General features: G+C 28.0%; 4 protein-coding genes and 2 long non-coding RNA genes across 12 annotated transcripts in view; 4 read left to right on the plus strand and 2 right to left on the minus strand.

Moving 5' to 3' along the window:
- The window catches only part of LOC145962872 (longitudinals lacking protein, isoforms A/B/D/L), a 244731-nt gene extending 243287 nt beyond the window's left edge, over positions 1-1444 (plus strand). Inside the window, exon 7 of the mRNA XM_083084302.1 lies at positions 907-1444. Within this exon, the coding sequence (XP_082940428.1) occupies positions 907-1292 (386 nt within the window). The 3' untranslated portion in view covers positions 1293-1444. The remainder of the gene's footprint in view (positions 1-906) is intronic.
- LOC145962877 (uncharacterized) overlaps positions 1-10796 on the minus strand; it is a 125092-nt gene extending 114296 nt beyond the window's left edge. For 2 of the 5 annotated variants that reach the window (XR_014436012.1, XR_014436013.1), the window contains exons 1-3: positions 10377-10796; positions 10064-10147; positions 9891-9971 (exon numbers count right to left, since the gene is read on the minus strand). This is a non-coding gene — a long non-coding RNA (uncharacterized LOC145962877). Of the gene's footprint in view, positions 1-9890; positions 9972-10063; positions 10148-10376 lie in introns of those variants that run through there. The other 3 variants (XR_014436014.1, XR_014436015.1, XR_014436016.1) reach the window with 3 other exon arrangements.
- LOC145962879 (uncharacterized) lies at positions 2422-6364 on the plus strand. Its single transcript, XR_014436017.1, has 2 exons — positions 2422-2623; positions 6229-6364. It is a non-coding gene; the product is annotated as an uncharacterized LOC145962879 (long non-coding RNA).
- Positions 10797-11426: 630 nt separating the features above from the next.
- Cox11 (Cytochrome c oxidase copper chaperone COX11) lies at positions 11427-16327 on the plus strand. Of its 3 annotated transcripts, none has more exons than XM_083085013.1 (4): positions 11427-11854; positions 12032-12355; positions 12537-12698; positions 16190-16327. In XM_083085013.1, the coding sequence occupies exons 1-3, from the start codon at positions 11651-11653 to the stop codon at positions 12693-12695; spliced, it is 687 nt and encodes a 228-aa protein (XP_082941139.1). In that variant the 5' UTR covers positions 11427-11650; the 3' UTR covers positions 12696-12698; positions 16190-16327. The 3 variants fall into 3 exon arrangements, with proteins under 3 accessions (XP_082941139.1, XP_082941140.1, XP_082941138.1); XM_083085014.1 differs by lacking the exon at positions 16190-16327 and adding an exon at positions 14943-15305; XM_083085012.1 differs by lacking the exon at positions 16190-16327 and adding an exon at positions 13418-13537.
- Positions 12029-16928, minus strand: LOC145963263 (tektin-3). Its single transcript, XM_083085007.1, has 9 exons — positions 16690-16928; positions 14969-15114; positions 14472-14714; positions 14152-14384; positions 13951-14060; positions 13696-13844; positions 13397-13619; positions 13178-13332; positions 12029-13101 (listed from the first exon to the last, which is right to left on the minus strand). Exons 1-9 carry the CDS (start codon positions 16732-16734, stop codon positions 12891-12893), a joined length of 1515 nt encoding a protein of 504 aa, XP_082941133.1. The 5' UTR covers positions 16735-16928; the 3' UTR covers positions 12029-12890.
- Positions 15724-18159, plus strand: Nubp1 (NUBP iron-sulfur cluster assembly factor 1). The gene is made up of 7 exons (XM_083085008.1): positions 15724-15830; positions 16190-16431; positions 17008-17109; positions 17184-17274; positions 17358-17623; positions 17699-17885; positions 17967-18159. Exons 1-7 carry the CDS (start codon positions 15800-15802, stop codon positions 18029-18031), a joined length of 984 nt encoding a protein of 327 aa, XP_082941134.1. The 5' UTR covers positions 15724-15799; the 3' UTR covers positions 18032-18159.
- The last annotated feature ends 185 nt before the right edge of the window (positions 18160-18344 follow it).

Genomic DNA, 18344 nt, shown 5'->3' on the forward strand with positions numbered 1-18344 from the left:
TTATTGCGCGATTTAAAATTTTATGACGTAGAAAATACTATATAAATTTCGTCCGATTTTGACAATTACCGCTTATGTAAATCAGAAAAAGTTATTGATTTCATATAGATAAAATATATTTCGCGTTATACACACATCATCAGTAAAAATTTTTTTCTGAACAATATGTTGTAAGTAATTGTAAGGAATTGTAAGTTTACTCAACAAGTGATATATATATAAAAGAGATTAAAATAATATGTAAATTAAACAGATACATAAATTCATGTACACATATTCTATTTACTCTTCTTCATAAATATAATTATAATTAAGTTTTTTTCTTTTATAAATAAAAGCATTTAAAAATTACAGATATGTATACGTGAAAAAAATCATAGAATTTAGTTTGCTTCGAAATAATCGACAATAATAACTGTGTAATAAATAAATAATATAGCTTCTCTTATAGATCTCAAAACATAATTATGTCATTTGTAGTTCCTGTGCATTTTTATTTTATGCGAAATGATTGTATGTGCTACATAGAAGTTCGTTCAATCACAAAATGAAACATTATTAATTAAATTGAATAATATCAACCGTTTTATTCGTCTAATTTCGATCACTAAATTTAATTTAAATAAAAAGATTTTTTATGCTTTTTTTATGATAGAAAATTAACAACGAAATAACTTGGAATATCACGTTACAGAGCAAATAAAGCCAAGGGCGTCTCGTCGCTCTGCACCGGGAACCTTCTTATCAACCTCGAGCTTTCTGATATCGGCTGCATGCCGTTCATTCATATACCTCGATCTCAAACCGAGTGGCCGCGACGCGATACGTTTTCCTCATAACTTCGACCACGTTTTAAACAATTCAGACATGTCATCTAATCTCCGGCACTTTGCTTTCTTGTCTCAGGAGCAGACCAACAGGAGGAATACGACGCTCTGTGGATGCTAGAGAGGAAGGCGCGCAGCATTGGCCAAGAGGGTCAAGACTCTCTACAGTCGTTTTCGAACGAGACGTATCCATCGTCAAAAGTGCATGACACTTTGGGGCCTAGTAACTATCCTGTCACGCAGGCTCAGGTGTTCAGTGGGGACTCTTACGCGTCGATGATGCGAACTTCGAATTATGTTTGCACGGATTGTGGCAAGAAATACAAGTGGCTAGACAGCCTGAAGAGACATCAGCGGGTGGATTGCGGCAATAAGGAGAAAAAGTTCTCCTGTCACGTGTGCGATCGAAAGTTCAAATATCGATACGAATTACGAAACCATATCAGCGCGCATCATCGCGGATGACTTTCTTTCCCTTACCGAGCGTGATTTGTGCGAACAAGTTGGCGAATTAATAGAGGGTGACCTGATATGAATCTCGTCTCAAGGCGATGCTCAAAATATTTGTGATTGAGATTGGAACCAATTGAATTGATAAGTTATCGGCATGACGCCGACAGAGGTAGACTTTTCGAAAAATAAAATTCTCTACACACATTTTCTGTTACAAGTATTATAGTGATAAATACAAAGATTAAAAATTATTTATTTAGTAATGTTACTACAAGATATGCGAATAATCTTTTTATTTGTTGCATAAAATATGCTCAAATATATTTTAGTAAATAGAAACTATTTTTATATTAAGTTTGTAATATTTTTTTATATTGAGATATTTTACTAATGAAATTTGGTTATTCTTCATAATAGAAATTAGAGAATACATATTCCTCAATATGTTAACATCGAAATTTATTGTAAAATTTCTTTTTATTTCCAAAAACCACAAAAAATTGAGTTATTTCGTACTTTGCGTTATATGTTAAAATATTATTATATATATTTACTATTATATATTTTTATATGTTAAAAGTTAATCTGAATGACTAATGAGTAATAAAGCTATGAACGTACAAAGAAAAATACTGCTTTTATATAAAAAGATTCGTCTACTTGTCCTTTCAGTGAAAATAATCAAATTATGTATACGTGACGTATACGCAATTAACTATATAGTATACTCAAGTTTATAGTTTATTAACATTAACAATTTTATGTTTAATATGAATGCAGATTACTATTTAAAAAACTATTCTTAATGTAAAAAATATTAAATAAATTTCTTTAATACATATTAAATATAACTAAATATAATTAAATATATTTGTTCATTGATTAGAAGAAGAAATAATTTCTCCCTCCCCTTTCAAAAAATAATTCTATGACAAAAAAATCTTAAACATCAAGGACACCTTGTTTACAATTGCTTTCATGGTGAATGGTTGCGTATAACTCAATTTGTGCTGTGTACGTCTGTGTCTTTGTCGTGATCGATAATAATTCCTTCTGAACTAATCGTGTGATCGCCAATTTCTACGGCGAAGGGGCATTATATATTTGAGAGCTTTACTGACTTTATTGTATGTTTTCTAGAACCGAAGTACTCGTCAGGTGCCGCCATCGATTGGTATTATCAATATCAGACAATGTATCTTCGACTGATGGCGGAGAACCAGTTAACGAAGAAAACAACGACAACTGAGGATCCAGTGAGCGTTTGTACTGGCAATTATGATACTACTGAGAAGATAACGGTCGAAAACGGTCAACCACTAACGGAAGTCAACAGTAATCAGGTAACTGCGGGAAATCGCGATTACTCTTGTCCGCGTTGCGGCAATGCCTACACTAGGCCGCACTCGCTCAACAGACACATGAGATTTGAGTGTGGCGTGGAACCGCAGTTCGAGTGTCCCATTTGCCACAAAAAATCCAAGCATAAGCATAATCTCGTATTACACATGAGAACTCATCAGAAATCTTGAGAGCGTTTAGTGCCATTTAATATTGCGCGAGACGAAAGTACTTCAAAAGTTTCCAGTGAACAGTAAAAGCATTACAAAAATTATACGCAAAATCTGCGTAAAATCGTAATATTGATTGAAAATTTAAAGAGGATAATCAACCGATAAAAACTTAGTAGAATTTAAAATAATAAAAGAGATTTTTGTTAAATGTGATAGATGTATTTCGTTGTGTAATACCGTGTGTCTTAAATGAAAAAATTAATGTTTTGAGCTTAATAATATCTCTAATACTGCTATTTTCTTTGAATTTTTAGGAAAAAAATGTTATTTCAGTTTATTCTTTTTTCTTGTGTGTTATTTTTATAGTTAATTGTAGACAATAAATTTTCAAAAATGTAAAAACTAAATATTTACAGTTAGATTTAATTAATTTGTATCGATTAAAAGAGAAAAGGACAGAGTTAAGCTTTATTCATATAAAACTTAATTTGAAATGAATTTATTTTTTCATTCATTATGTGAGAAGAGATGTAACCTAGCCACAATATTAAATATCTTATTTTATCATTTTACTTTAAGTACTTAATTTTCTCTTCTTTTCTCTTTTCATATATGATAAAAATTATATGTTTTACGATCGAATAAAAAATGAAAAGAAGCATAGCAAAGCAAAGTCGCTTTGTGAGCGTTTAGTTAAATACACATCTCTGATGTGATAGTCACAAAGTCTTCCAAAGAATAATATAAGTAATACAGTAATAATCAAGAGATAAACTTGACATAAAAGATAACATTGATACATCATTCTGGATAGTTTAATTTCTGTTTAAAAATATATATAGTTACAAGTTATAGTATAGTATATAAAAAATTCTTATTAAAATACGCATAGATTTAGTCGTTTATCTTTATTGATAACGAAGTTATCATGAAAATTAACAAGAGAAATATTTTTTATTACTTATCTTAATTAAATTTGCAATTATATATCATATATGCGTTTGTAAATGCATGTATGATATATAATCAAAATGTCTAATATAATTAGACATAATTAAATAATTCCATAAAATAAACGGTTCACGTAAATGTCAGGATTGTGTAGGATTGTGTAGGATTATCTTCAGTATCAAAGCCGTATCAAAGCAGTATCAATTCTTATAAATTTTGTATTTGAATGTTAAAATTTTTTACTATCTGTTTAGTTTTTAAATTTTAGTTTTTATATATTCCATAGATTATATTTATGTTAAATAGAAGAGAGAATTTATGTAAAATAACGGTTAATCAAACCGATTGCATTTTTTTTAGTTTGCTGAATTTGTTATCGAAGCAGATTTTATATTAACATTTGTAGACTGATTCACTGCCATTATTATTATTATTTATTTAAGCAATTTTTATTGACAAGTATTTCATAACGGCGGAACTCAAAATGATGACGAGTTTAAATTGTATTTTTGTTATTAAACATAGCAGTAAGTTTACTATAGTTATTATATTGTTAGTTATATACGATAATAAAAAATTGTAAGCGACAATTTAATCCTACATTATATACAAGACATCCATGAAAGATGCATACTTATCTTCTGAGACTGTAATTAAAATAAATAATTAATAGATTAAAATTGTAAAATAATAAAGAAAATTTTGCAAGTGAATCGCATCTTTTTTCGACATCTTGTATATCTATTTGTTTTACATATATTTTTATCTTTTTAATATGATAATGAGAGTAACTTGAAATGACTTTAAAATCATTTTGTTATTATCAGAAATCATCTGTGATCGCCAAAGATGCAAAATAGTTATGACATATGTAACATATACGCGAGAAGAAAATTATCTGAAAATATATAAAAACTTATGCTACGCATTTTCGCTGCACTAAATGCAGGTGCGATTAATATAGCTCTATTGTATATAGACCGTAAGTTTTATAGACCGTAAGAATTAAATAGTGCCAACGAAACAAATAGTCTGAATAATATCTATGTATATATTGAACAGAGATATATATTCAATAATTCTTAGACAAAAAGAGCTCATGACACGCGACTCATTGCAGCTTCACATATCATGAGCTCTTATGTGAGACGCGCATAAAGATTTACAGTTTATATACACGGATATATGCACAGATATATGTATACATATGTCTTTACATATACGTACTGTATTAACTACAGCAAAAATAAAAATCTACATATATGTGTATTTTATAAATCATAAAATTTTATTAATGTTTATAGTACTCCCGAAAATACTAGCTCCCTACTGCATTTTATTGTCATTCGATAATATTGACGTCTATATAATCCAATAGTCTATAATTATCCAATCGTAAATCTTTAAATTTTTTCATTAAATTAGTAATTCCTTTGTGAAACATTTCCAAAGTTATATTATCATTCAACTGATATTGCCATCATTCTCATCCCAATGTTCTAATCTATTATTATGTATTATATACATAAAAATTAGATGTAGATATATATATATATATATATATATATATATATATATATAATTATGCAGCATATATGCACAATAATGCATGCAACAATAATGTCCAAAAAGTAATGTCACAAATCGGGGATGGATGAATCTCGCGATATTAATTAATATATTAAAGAAACATTTTTTCAGATATAGTTATATAAAGATTTAATAGTTTTATACTTGCATTTAATGAATTTTTTTAAATATATGAAATAAACATTAATTTTTTTACTAATTTTTGTGATGAAGAATGATAATAATAATAACAATAATAATAATAATAATAATAATAATAATAATAATAATAACAATAATAATAAAATATGATAAATAAGGATATTAATAAATAGCAATAAACAAAATATGATTGAGATATAAATAAATAAATATATATATATATATATATGTATAAGAGATTTAATTTTTTAATACTTAATTAAAAATATTTAAATTGATAATTAATTTATCATTTATCCATCTCTGAAATAGACCATATATTGAAAATTATTTGTCATACAGACATGTTTTTGTTGTAATTGTAGCGCAAAGTAATTTATTATGCAAAATTGTCGAAGGCAATTCGTCTCACGCAGAAAATGCTTCACGAGTGCATGAATTTAGAAACTAGAAGCTACGAAATGTGTGCAAGATCAAACGTACTTAAGAACAACAAGAAAAAGAAAGAGAGAGGGAGAGAAAGAAAAAGAAATCTATTTATTATTGAAAAAAAATCTTTGTGATGATTGTCCTGATTCGCGGCATAACTGTATGCTGCATCGCTGTATGTATGTATATATACGGTATTTTCATTTTGCCATAATGCTTTTCTAGTTTGTGTACGTTTGCCTGCTAGAACATAAAAGGAATATATGCTTCTGTGTGTATGAGTTTGTGTTCTCTTACTGTATTCTTTGCAATGAATGTTTCAGTTTGGAAGCGATTAAAGGAAGCGGAGGACGGGCCGCCGTTTCTCTGTCCGAAATGCGGCCGCACTTACTCGCACAAGTGCAACTTAACGAGACATTTGCGCCTCGAATGCGGTGTCGGGCCTAGATTTCAATGTGCGAATTGTAAGAAACGGTTCAAACATCGCCACCATCTACGGGACCACCAGAGGATCCATCTCTATGCGAACTGTAATTACGAGCCGCGCAATTGAAATGTTACTCTCGTCCCAATTAAAGTCGCTCACGTCTCTATCTCTTTATATAGTTTCTTATTTACTCTCATTATGTGTACTTATTATATTTATTATAAATTATTTATTCGTCATTAATTGATGGTGATGTGATCTGTGATTTTCTGGAAACCAAAATATCGGAAAAATACAATTATTTATCATATATTTCCGCGTTATAAGTTTATCTACAGAATGTGTAATTTTAGGAAATTTATGTGAAATTTTACGGAAGTTCTTTTAAATGTATGATTTTGTTAAACATTACGTATATTTACTACTTGCAAAAGATCTGGACATAACTAAGTTACTGATAAATGTCGATATTTCATAATGACAGAAATAAAAAATAAAATTCCAAGAAAATTTTATGACGCTTCTGAATATTATTCTTCATAAAGAAAGCAATATTATCAAGTTATAAATCATTGATAGAAAAGCTGCATTTAATTTCGAATTAAGTCGACAAGTACAACTTAAACTTTATTGCGGAATTCACCAAAGATGTTGATCTAATACAAATATAACTGTTAAAATAAAAAAACGTTGATTTAAGAAATTAAAAAAATAACAAATATTAATAGTGCAAAGAAAGAAGCGCCATTAAAAGTACTTCATGATACGTATGTAATACTTAATACTTGATAATGTATACTTAATACTGATTATGTATTAATTAATTATTGATTAATGTATAATTAATTGTACTTTCTATTGTATCGGAATCACCTTTTTAGAAACGCGAAAAGTATAAAAGAACATTTAATACAAATGTAAAGATATAAAGGATAGCTTCGAAGTTACTGTATTTTCAATGTTTGTGATGCGTGTGATCGTCGAATCTGTGCCAAAGAGAGACAGTAATAATTTATAGTCAGTTTTATACGCGGTGTCTAGATGCTTGACTACAAATGTCCATCGTATTAATATTATGTTTAAGTATATAAGTATCCAATGCAACGAGGCTGCACATAGAGATAATTACTTATCATATTGTACATAAAAACATAGTCAGTAATAGTATAGTAATTAAATCCGTCTCAACTTTTTGAAGTCGAAGACTTCATGAAGTAAACAATATGCAAATATTGGTTGGAAAATTGAGAAACAAAATTCATAGAAAATAATTGCGATAATTGAGATAAATGAAACGAATTTTTCTATTCTTTGCATATATTTTAAAAGATGTTCTATTAATTTTGTATTAAATTTAATAAATTTTTTATTAAAAAAATAATTATTTATGCACATAATATTATAAAAAAATGTAAATAATGATAAAATATTTTGATTACAGAAATATAAATATATAAAGATAGCTTCAGTAATTGTTCTTCCTCACTTATTATTATTACTACTAAACACTTAATTGCATATTATTATATTTTAACAATTTTATTAAAAGACGGCTTATTTCTATTTATTTTATTTTATTGTTAAGAATAAATGAAAAAAATAAAAATCGCATTTCGCATATTGCGCATTTCTATGAATTTTGTATTTCAATGATTTAAAGTGATGCAAAGGAAATAGATATTAGAAAACGATTGCAAATACCTCTTTATCGTGCCAAACATATGCTCTAGTTCTTACGTTTGAGATTTCGAATATTATAGTTTTTCAATAGAATATAAATGAAATACGATATATATATATGTGTATAATATGGTAATTATAAATCTATTGTAATTATTTATTTACGATAAATATAAAAATCTATCAAACTTTTTAATTAATTATTTAAACAAACAAGTGATTGTATCATGTAAACAATTATACTTCTTTTATATTATTTATAAAATAGCTAATAATTTCGCAAAACGTGCTTGCCAAAAGTTGATATAAAAATTTTAGTTAGAACAGGAAAAATTAAATAGACAAAAAATATCTCTATATAGATATTTGAATTTCTTTTCCTATCAGAAATAATATTTGTGCTTTACATAGCATAATATGATTGTTAATTTTATAGAAAAATAAAAGACTCCAATAAAAATATCTATCTCTTTATAATAAAATTAAATTTTTATATGAATTTATATATATCATGTGTATGTGTACACACACACACACACACACACACACACACACACACACACACACACACACACACACACACACACACACACACACACACACACACACACACACACACACACACACACACACACACATGCATATATAAATCATATATCGACTGAAAGAGATAGAGAAAAAGAATCTGTTACAATATATATTGATGCGCAATTATAATTTATTTAATGTAGAAAAAAGGCATCATTATTCCTTAATTAGTATATTCTGAATTATTTATATTTTTATGCAGTTTTTTTACAATAAATTATATAAATCTCAATCTTTCGTGTGCTAACAAATGTATAATTAAAAACGAATTGTATTTTTCATAAATAAAGATACAATAAAAACTATAAGATTCATTAAAGTTTATATATTGAAGCGTACGTTTAAATAATGTAATTTAATTATATTATTAAAAGTTTATGTTTTTTATAAAATAATTATACTAGTTAAGGATTATGATCTCCAATCGGTATAAAAAGATCGATTGTTAGGTTATTGCATATATGTGTAATTATATTGCATATAAATAATTTGTATTGTATTGTTAAATATTACGTGTAACTTATATACTGTAAAACTCTGAATCACTCGTTTTATTCAATAACTTATTAATAATAAATATTCCATATTAATCTTCTAAACAAAGACTTGATTAATTTAGACTGATAATTAAAGATATAATTTTTTAGATAAATCTATATTAAGAATTTAAAAAATTACATATTTTTATTTTTTATACATTTTTTATTTTATTTTATTCTCAAGAATTAATTGTTAATATAATATTAGCATTTAATCTAATATTAATATATATTTACCTATTTTTTTCATTCACAACAATTCAAGATTATAACATATTTCTGTTTGTTATTTATTATGTACATTATTTCATACATTTATTATAATCATTTGTAAATTATTGTAGATTATAAAAATAATATAAAAAAAGTTTTGTCTCATTAGATAAATTTATGCAATGTCGTTGCAATAATGCGTAATTTTATGAAATGTATCATAAGAATGATTCAATATTACAATTGAATAGTTACTATTAGAATATAAAAATATAGAAACTATATATTATTATTATAAATTATTTGCAAATACTACTGTTTATAAAACTCTACAATAAAAATATTACAATAAAAGAAACTATGATATTGAGCCAGATAATAAACAGTTAAGTTACACGTAATATTACAATTTACACTTGGACGTAGTTGTGTAGAAAGGAACTTATCTTTTTAAAAAATCATGAATATGCATAAAAAAGTTCAAAATTCTAAAAATTTTTATTAATAGTTGTCTCAACTACGACCAGTGTGTTCTTACCTGTACATCGATGAAAAACTGACGATTGACAACACTAGAAGTCATTAGTCCGCATAGTAAATAAATGAGAAAACTCGTGCGCTGTAAAATGAAAAAAAAATTAAAAATCGACTTCATAGCAAAAATATGTATGAAATAAATTTACTTTTTTTTATGAACAATTATCTATATACTTTTATTAATCCGCTGTCCGTGAACTCTCACGATGATTCCAGTAGAATCTCTTCAGGATTGTCCACCAGGTGGTAAGCATTCATCTATAAGAATTTTTTAAATATATACATATGTAAATTTTACTCTATCTCTTTTGCAAATTTGTATATAATGAAAATCTATTTTTTCCTTTTTTTTCCTTTTACATACACATATATATATTTCAAATCTAATTATGTATGCCTGTACACACAAGTTTAAGAGAATTAATCGCGAAATATTTTAATACTGCATGCATTAAAAGTATCTAAGAAAAATACAATAGATTCTTACCCATTTAATGATTGTCTGTTACATTTTCGAGAATTACACGAAACATACACGTATATATGAATACATTACACAAATTCAATTTCCGTTATGAGAACACTGACGTTTGCGTCCTGAAATCGCGAACATTATAACACTTTCTGCGTACGAAATGGAAGTATCTGATATTATTCGAATCGCGTTATATATAAAATCACTTTCACGACGCGTAATTATTACTGGAATGCGATTATTATGCGAAATCTAAGTCAAATCGAAGTACGTTAACACTCACGACATGTTCTGCGCGCGTTTGAACGACACAATTGCCTTTGAATTTATACAATGATCGAAATACATGAATTTGGATACAATGTCACGCGAGAACTTTTAACTTCGTATCGCTACTGACTTCGCATCACTTTTACTTACGATAAAAAAATTGTCTCGAAAATACTATATTGTCTTATATAAATTTATATTCATGATCAGATAAAATAATTAAAATATTTTAAAAAACCTATACACACATGTATAACTAGTATAAATTTAAAAAAATTTCTAGAATAAAAATTGAGGCTTGCATTCCGATATCGCAAAGTTAAATTTTTCGTTTAGCCACGAATACTTGTACATACACAACGAAAGCACACTTGACACTATTTGAGTCGCGTTTTATACTCAGTCGCTCGATTATTATCCAAATATTTACAAATTTAATTTATGCAAAGCACATCGAGAGACTCGCGATACACACGTTTGAAGACAACCTGCTTCTGCGCTACTTTATTTCATTTCCGATAGAATGCGCTGTGTAATAATAAATTTGAATTTTGTTAAAGAGCGTTTTTTTTATACTGTGCCAATTTTAGATTATCTTTGTTATTTATTATAGCTTGTCATAGGTAAGATTGTTATGAATATTATGATAATGTATAACGTCAATTCACATTTACATAAATTACGTCAAAAGCAATTAAAAATAATATATATTAAAGTTTAAAATATTGTTTGTAGAATTGTTAGAGATTACATGAATAATTATCGCGCCATATTAATTAGCGAAGATGGCGCTGGATGCAGGCAGCATGAATGCTGCTTGACACATGACGATACGTCGGTAGTGTTTCTATAATTTTATCGAAATTTTGCGATATTGATATTGATACATGTGTCACGCTGAAAAAACCGGTTTATCTATTGTTTAATATTACTATGTTTTCGAGAAGAATTTAATTTCATACACAATTTTATGCTGAACAGTCTTATAGGTTAGCCTTGAATTAGTTGACGAAAAGATGTATTTTAATATCTGTCAACGATTGACACGAACTTGCATTAGACAAATACATACCAATGTTTTGCGAAATTTGATGAAAGATCACTCTGACAGCTCATTTCGAAAAAATATACGTTCAACTACTTTCTACTGGGCTGGAGTCGGAATTCTGGTAGTTGGATTGAGTTATTCCGCAGTGCCTTTGTATAGAATGTTTTGTCAGGTACACGATTGTTATTCTTTGAGAATAAATGTAATTATAAATCTTAATTGTAAATATTATATTGTCGAATTTAGTCCTCTATTATTTCAATAAGTATCGTAACTGTTGTTATCGATGTAACAATATTTGTAATAATATACCATATATTTCTTTTATTAGCTATTTTTTCTATTACAGTCATATAGTTATGGTGGAACAATATCGGCTGGTCATGATGCTAGTAAAGTGAGCACAATGTCACCTATTAACAGTAGAAAAATCAAAGTTAAATTTAGTGCAGATACAGCAGCATCGATGCAATGGAACTTTAAGCCACAACAAACAGAAATTACAGTCGTCCCTGGAGAGACAGCTTTAGCATTTTACACAGCTACAAATCCAACCAATAAACAAGTCATTGGAATATCCACATATAATGTTGTACCTTTTGAAGTAGGACAGTACTTTAATAAAATACAATGTTTCTGTTTTGAAGAACAGATGCTTAATCCGCATGAACAAGTAAGTTTATTAATATTGCATAATATAACAGTCTATTTTTTATGCATCTAATAAAATTTTTTTTTTATTTTCCTTTAAATATTAATTTTTCTAACAATGAAAATTCTGAATATTTGCATAAATATATAATCTATATAATTAAATCAGGCAGTGTACTGTAAGTTATTTTTTATGTTTTAAGGTTGATATGCCAGTGTTTTTCTACATTGACCCAGAATTCGATGATGATCCAAAAATGGAATTTGTTAATGAAGTAATTTTGTCTTATACATTCTTTGAAGCTAAACCAGGATTTAAACTACCTATACCAAGCTATGTCAAAAGTCATTCAGTAAAGTAAAACGTAATTATTTATAATAGTTACTATCATTGTACAAAGTAATAAATATTTAATGTTCTTTTTTTAAATCTGTTAAGGATATGGAAATATCACATAGCCTAAATTCCTCTAGGAGTGTATTCCAAAAGATAGGATTAAATATTCTCATAAATGTAAATGGCAGTATTCAGGACGTGGCACTAACAGAATAAGCCATTAAAATCTAAACAATGCATTAACAGGATACGCGCGTCTAAGACCGCAGACTTTCTCTTTATCGATGTATAACGCATCGATTTTAAGCGCGAGATCGTGTTCCAACTTGGTTCGAGTTCTTAGCAATCTTTGATGTTGATTCTCGAGTTCTTTTAATGCCTTGTGCATTTTGTCGAGTTGATGATTTATTTCGTCAATCTCTTTCTGAAGACTGCAAAAAATAGTAGTTTAAAATAATGTATCACATTTTATGAGATACTCCCATGTTATCAAAACACAATACACACCTCGCATAGGCATAATCGCGACATAATTCTACATCAGGACGATGCATTCTCGCTTCCATTCTTGTATGAGCAACTTTAGTCGCATAACTTTTGTCGGCAATAGCTTTGCGCATTAATTCCAAATTTTTCTCAACATCGAATATTTCTTGTTGCAACTGTAATATTTTATGAATCACAATTTAGTTTGAGAAAAATACACGTGTTAACTTTAGTAAATACCTTTTGTAAATGTTGTTGCAGCTTATTTTTGGCTTCCAATAATTCGGAAGATCTATGTGCTAAAGCATTATTGGTGTTACTCCATGTAGTCCACATTTCTTGAGCAACTTTATTAATAAGACTTTCGGCAGTGGTACGTAATTGACATGACTTATTTCGCTCCGTTTGAGATCTTTGCACTATCCTATTCACCGCATCTGCCCAGGTTTCTTGTTCCGAAATGCTAATCAGATAATGGTATGTACTTTTATCATATAATGTTATAAGAATTATTTACAAATGTCATCATAATTAATTACCATGGATCATATTTTTCAATTCCGGAATAATATTGTAATCCTTGAGTATGATTATTCAACTGATGACAAATAGTATCTATACCTAATGCACTCTCCTTATTTTTTAAATCCAGTTCTAATTGATTCTGCGAGGCTCTGCAATTTCGTAACTGCAAGCCAAATAATATTAATTTATTAATTATGTTGGTCAATTAGATATCATATAAACATAAAAAAATCAGAGATTAAGATTAAGATATTCAGATTAAATTGTACCTGATCCTTGCATTTGTCCAAACAAGCTTGTAATTCCTTTTGTTTTATACGTAAATACTCCACTTCTCGTAATAAACATTTTTCAGAATCATCATGTACCAATTCAGTGCCTAAAAATAAAAAGAAGGATTTTATAGCAAAACTCTTCTTACATAATATTCCATATGTGAAATAGTTAAGAATAATTCTCTAATATGTTACCTTTTCTAGCTTCTCTGTGATAAAGACACTCCTCTGCGATATGTAAAGGTCCTTCAATATCTCGTACTGCCTTTTCTAAGATACTTCGGCAATCTTGAAGTCTCTCAATTTCATGAAGCATTCTCTCCAGTTCTGATACCACTTCATTGCGCCAAAAAGTAATATCGTTTATTCTTTCACCAAGTCTTCGGCTAGTATCATACTGACCATGTTGTATCTTTTCTTCAGCATTTCTGCAAGATAAATTTGGATTTAGCAACATTATAGTTTCATGTAATGTAGAGAATATAGAGAAATATTCTCAAGAAAACCTGTTATACCTGATAATTCTCAGAGCATCATTTCGCATTCTCTCAGAGTAATGTCTCTGTGAACTTGATTCATTGTAATATTTTATTTGTTTCTGAAACCATTCATGTGGTGCATATCTCGTATAAAGAGCAGCTTGCGATGCATGAATGGGATTACGTTGATAACCCGTTATCAAATTTGGGAACTTTAACGGTTGTGTACTCATTTTATTACTTGTACCCAGTGTATAACTTGATATTGTCTTTGTAGCTCTGTAAAAGAATAATATTAGTAATTATATTGTTTATACATACATATTATATACTTCGATCTGTGCACTGGTTATTCATTCAAGAAGAAGATAAGAGAAAATGACAAATATGTATATAATAGCATCATAGTTTGTTAGATCAATATCATTGTGTATCTCTGAAGAATTTGAAGACATTGCATCTACAATTATTATTGTAGGAATAATGATAAAGTAAATGAATTTACAGCTGGAAGAAATGTTGAGTTTACTTACAAGGGAATAACTTCTGTATTCTCAAATCCAGCATTTGGTCTCCATGGCAGTAAATTATGTGTGCGGGTGTAATCGCCTATACGAATTGGGAATACTGGTTCCATGTAAGGCATTGAACTTCCTACTGTACTCCATGGTTGCAATTGCTATAAATTAAAGTGTAGTTGTATACAAAATACATTACGTTTTAAAGAGTTTAAATATTATATATTACATCGTTATAAAATTAGAGAATAATTGTCTTAGCATATTATTAAGATCATTTATAATACAAAAATAATAGAAATTTTATTATACATTTAATTTTAATATACATATAAAAAATTGTTTTCCTTTATTTAACATTTAAAAAGTTTTTCTTTTTTCGTTTTTGAGATTACTTTATACATTTTTCAGCTGACTAATTGTAGAAGTAAGAAAATATAATTATATATCCCGTAATTAAAATTATTTCTATAATAAGAAATTAATTATTTATGATTATTATTTATGAGAAAAGTCAGTAATCATTATACCCCAGATAGTCAACTATCTGTGAGATTAACAATTGTTGATAATAATACAATTTTTGGCAAACTGATAGTAATAAGATTAATCATATTCACGAACATGATAGCAATCTGATTATCTCGGTTATCCGGATATATTTTACAAGTCGCATTTTTTATTAACAGGGCTTATGAAAAAGTTAATTTAATCATTCATAAAAAAAATTCCTTAAAAAAAAAGTGAAGTTAAATATAATAGACTATAAAATTGATAGAAAAAAAGATATTTTTTTTTATTTCATACACATATATCATATGTTATATTAGTAGATAAAGAACTATCATGGCAGACGTACCTAGCGAAGCTCCAGAACGTAAATTTACGCTTTCTAATATTAATTAATTTCTAAAATATATTAAAACAGTTTTTTAAAAGTAACTTAACATTCATTAAGATTACATCATTATTGTAATATATCATTTACTTTACATTATACCTATGATATGTCAAATATCAAAAGATTTAAGGTTAGACTGTAATAGCACGTTTTATATACTTGTCTCTTATATGCAATTTTATATTATAATTTTAATAATTTTTTTTAAGAGCTTTTTACATTACTTAAGAGATATGTGATTAAATAAAATATTATGTTATCATATGCAGATTATATCTGGACCAAATTATTTTTATTATTTAGTGTTAAAAAAAATGCATGAAATATATTTTCAGACTGCCCTGGAACTCAAAGTGAAAATGCTGGCAAAGCTTCAGCTTGCGCAGGATGTCCAAATCAATCACTATGCTCATCTGGAGCAGCCAGACAACCAGACCCTGGTATAGCGCTTGTGAAAGAAAGGTTGTCCTCAGTGCGAAATAAGCTACTAGTGCTTTCAGGCAAGGGAGGAGTTGGCAAAAGTACTGTGACATCATTGATATCCAGATGTCTTGCGGCAAATAATTCCGATAGGAACGTAAGTTTAATCAGTAATAACTAATCATATATAAGTGAAACTAAAATAATATATGTTTAAAACATGTTTTTTTAGCAAAGATATAAAGAATTAATTTCTTGTATCTATTTACTTATTAAATGTATCTACTAATGTATTTACTTTATATCATAAAGATAAGTCCTAATATAAATATCATATATTTAATAATCATATATTTTATTATTTAATACAACATATCTCAGCAAAATTGAAAAACAAGTTGATACAACAACTCACCCTTCTGCCTATTCCAAGTACATCCATGTGATTTTCAATGTACATTCTAACATATTGAATGCCACCAGTTAGTTTGCTAGGAGATAACCTCAGACAGAATATCTATAGTCAGCTGACATATGTATGTCGTATCAACTTGTGCCAGTCCTTTATTGATTACCAAAGTTTCAGTTGTCCTCATTCTTTTTTAGTACTTTAAATCAAAATAAATAAAACATACATCAATAAACAAGTGCTAAAAAATATTAATTAATTTATAATATATTTAAATATTATATTTTAAATTTTAAATATTTCATTTGTGTTTTATGGGCATAGATTGGAGTATTGGACATCGACATTTGTGGACCATCACAACCAAGAGTACTTGGAGTACTTGGTGAACAAGTTCATCAGAGTGGATCAGGATGGTCGCCTGTAGTAAGTAAATTTATTGAAACTGGAATGTTATATCTATAAAAAAACTAATATTGCATGTTATTATTTGTTTCTAGTATATCGAGGATAATTTGTCATTGATGTCAATTGGATTTTTGCTCAGCAGTCCTAGTGATGCAGTTATATGGAGAGGACCAAAAAAGAATGGTATTGTTTACATTTAAAATTTTATCTCTTTTATAATTATGTTAGTTCGATTTTTTATTGTATACAAATTTGTATATATTCAGGTATGATCAGGCAATTTTTGTCAGAAGTTGACTGGGGTACTTTAGATTATCTTATACTGGATACACCACCTGGTACATCGGATGAGCACTTGTCAGCCACATCTTACCTCAAAGATACCGGCATTACGGGTGCAATAATCATTACCACACCGCCGCAAGTTGCTCTTTTAGATGTCAGAAAAGAAATAAATTTTTGTGAAAAAGTAAACATTCCAATCTTAGGTGTGGTTGAGAACATGAGTACCTTTGTGTGTCCTAAATGCAAGGTAAGAATAATAAGACTTGGAGACCGTATAAAAAAGAGAATATAAACATTGATGGAAGGACATTCTTGTATACAGAATACCGCAGAAATATTCCCAGCTTCGACAGGTGGTGCACAAGCAATGTCAAAGGAACTTAATGTAGAGTTCTTAGGCTCAATACCTTTGGACCCATTATTAGCCAGATGTTGTGATGAGGGTAAAAATTTTTTGACTGAAATGTCGAATTCACCAACTGTTAATGCTTTAAACGAAATTTGCAAACGTAAGACTTTAACATATTTTGTAAAATATCATCTAACTTTTTTTACACAAGATATTTAAAAAATTGTGATTTTATTTTCAGGTATTGTTCAAAAATGTGAAGAAGAAAAGGAAAACTGTCCTAATAATTCCATGCAAAATGTGTAAATACATTTTTTTGTACAAAATTCTATATGTAAATATACCTATATCTTGCTAATTAAAATCTGTAACAAAAACTTTGAATTTATTGTAATGCAACTTTTCATATAAAATTTCGTGTTTTATTGCTTCAATTAGCGTGATTCTCATGAATTCAATAATATAATAGTATAAATATCCAATTTCCCTATTTTACTACATGTTGGGTAAAAAAACGATTTGTAATATTTTTTATTTATTATACTGATGATGGGTAATAAAACGAGAATTTGATAAGTATTATAAAGAACTTCAAGCAAACTATTTTACTGCTGATAAC

The sequence above is a fragment of the Camponotus vicinus genome, unplaced genomic scaffold, assembly GCF_025532165.1.
Source record: "Camponotus vicinus isolate PSW18456_S1 unplaced genomic scaffold, iyCamVici1.0 SCAF_12, whole genome shotgun sequence".
In the NCBI taxonomy this organism is placed as follows: Eukaryota; Metazoa; Arthropoda; class Insecta; order Hymenoptera; family Formicidae; genus Camponotus; species Camponotus vicinus.

What these genes read in the sequence shown, in the direction of transcription:
- Cox11 (XM_083085013.1), top strand. Translation starts at nt 11,651, where the DNA reads ATGTATTTTAATATCTGTCAACGATTGACACGAACTTGCATTAGACAA. An exon ending in TGTATAGAATGTTTTGTCAG is followed by an intron (nt 11,855 to 12,031) that starts GTACACGATTGT and finishes TTTCTATTACAG; the next exon opens with TCATATAGTTATGGTGGAAC. An exon ending in TGCTTAATCCGCATGAACAA is followed by an intron (nt 12,356 to 12,536) that starts GTAAGTTTATTA and finishes TTATGTTTTAAG; the next exon opens with GTTGATATGCCAGTGTTTTT.
- LOC145963263 (XM_083085007.1), bottom strand. Translation starts at nt 16,734, where the DNA reads ATGTACATTGAAAATCACATGGATGTACTTGGAATAGGCAGAAGG. An exon ending in TACTTGGAATAGGCAGAAGG is followed by an intron (nt 15,115 to 16,689) that starts GTGAGTTGTTGT and finishes TTTAATTTATAG; the next exon opens with CAATTGCAACCATGGAGTAC. An exon ending in AATACAGAAGTTATTCCCTT is followed by an intron (nt 14,715 to 14,968) that starts GTAAGTAAACTC and finishes ATTCTTTTACAG; the next exon opens with AGCTACAAAGACAATATCAA.
- Nubp1 (XM_083085008.1), top strand. Translation starts at nt 15,800, where the DNA reads ATGGCAGACGTACCTAGCGAAGCTCCAGAAC. An exon ending in CAAATAATTCCGATAGGAAC is followed by an intron (nt 16,432 to 17,007) that starts GTAAGTTTAATC and finishes TTATGGGCATAG; the next exon opens with ATTGGAGTATTGGACATCGA. An exon ending in GAGAGGACCAAAAAAGAATG is followed by an intron (nt 17,275 to 17,357) that starts GTATTGTTTACA and finishes GTATATATTCAG; the next exon opens with GTATGATCAGGCAATTTTTG.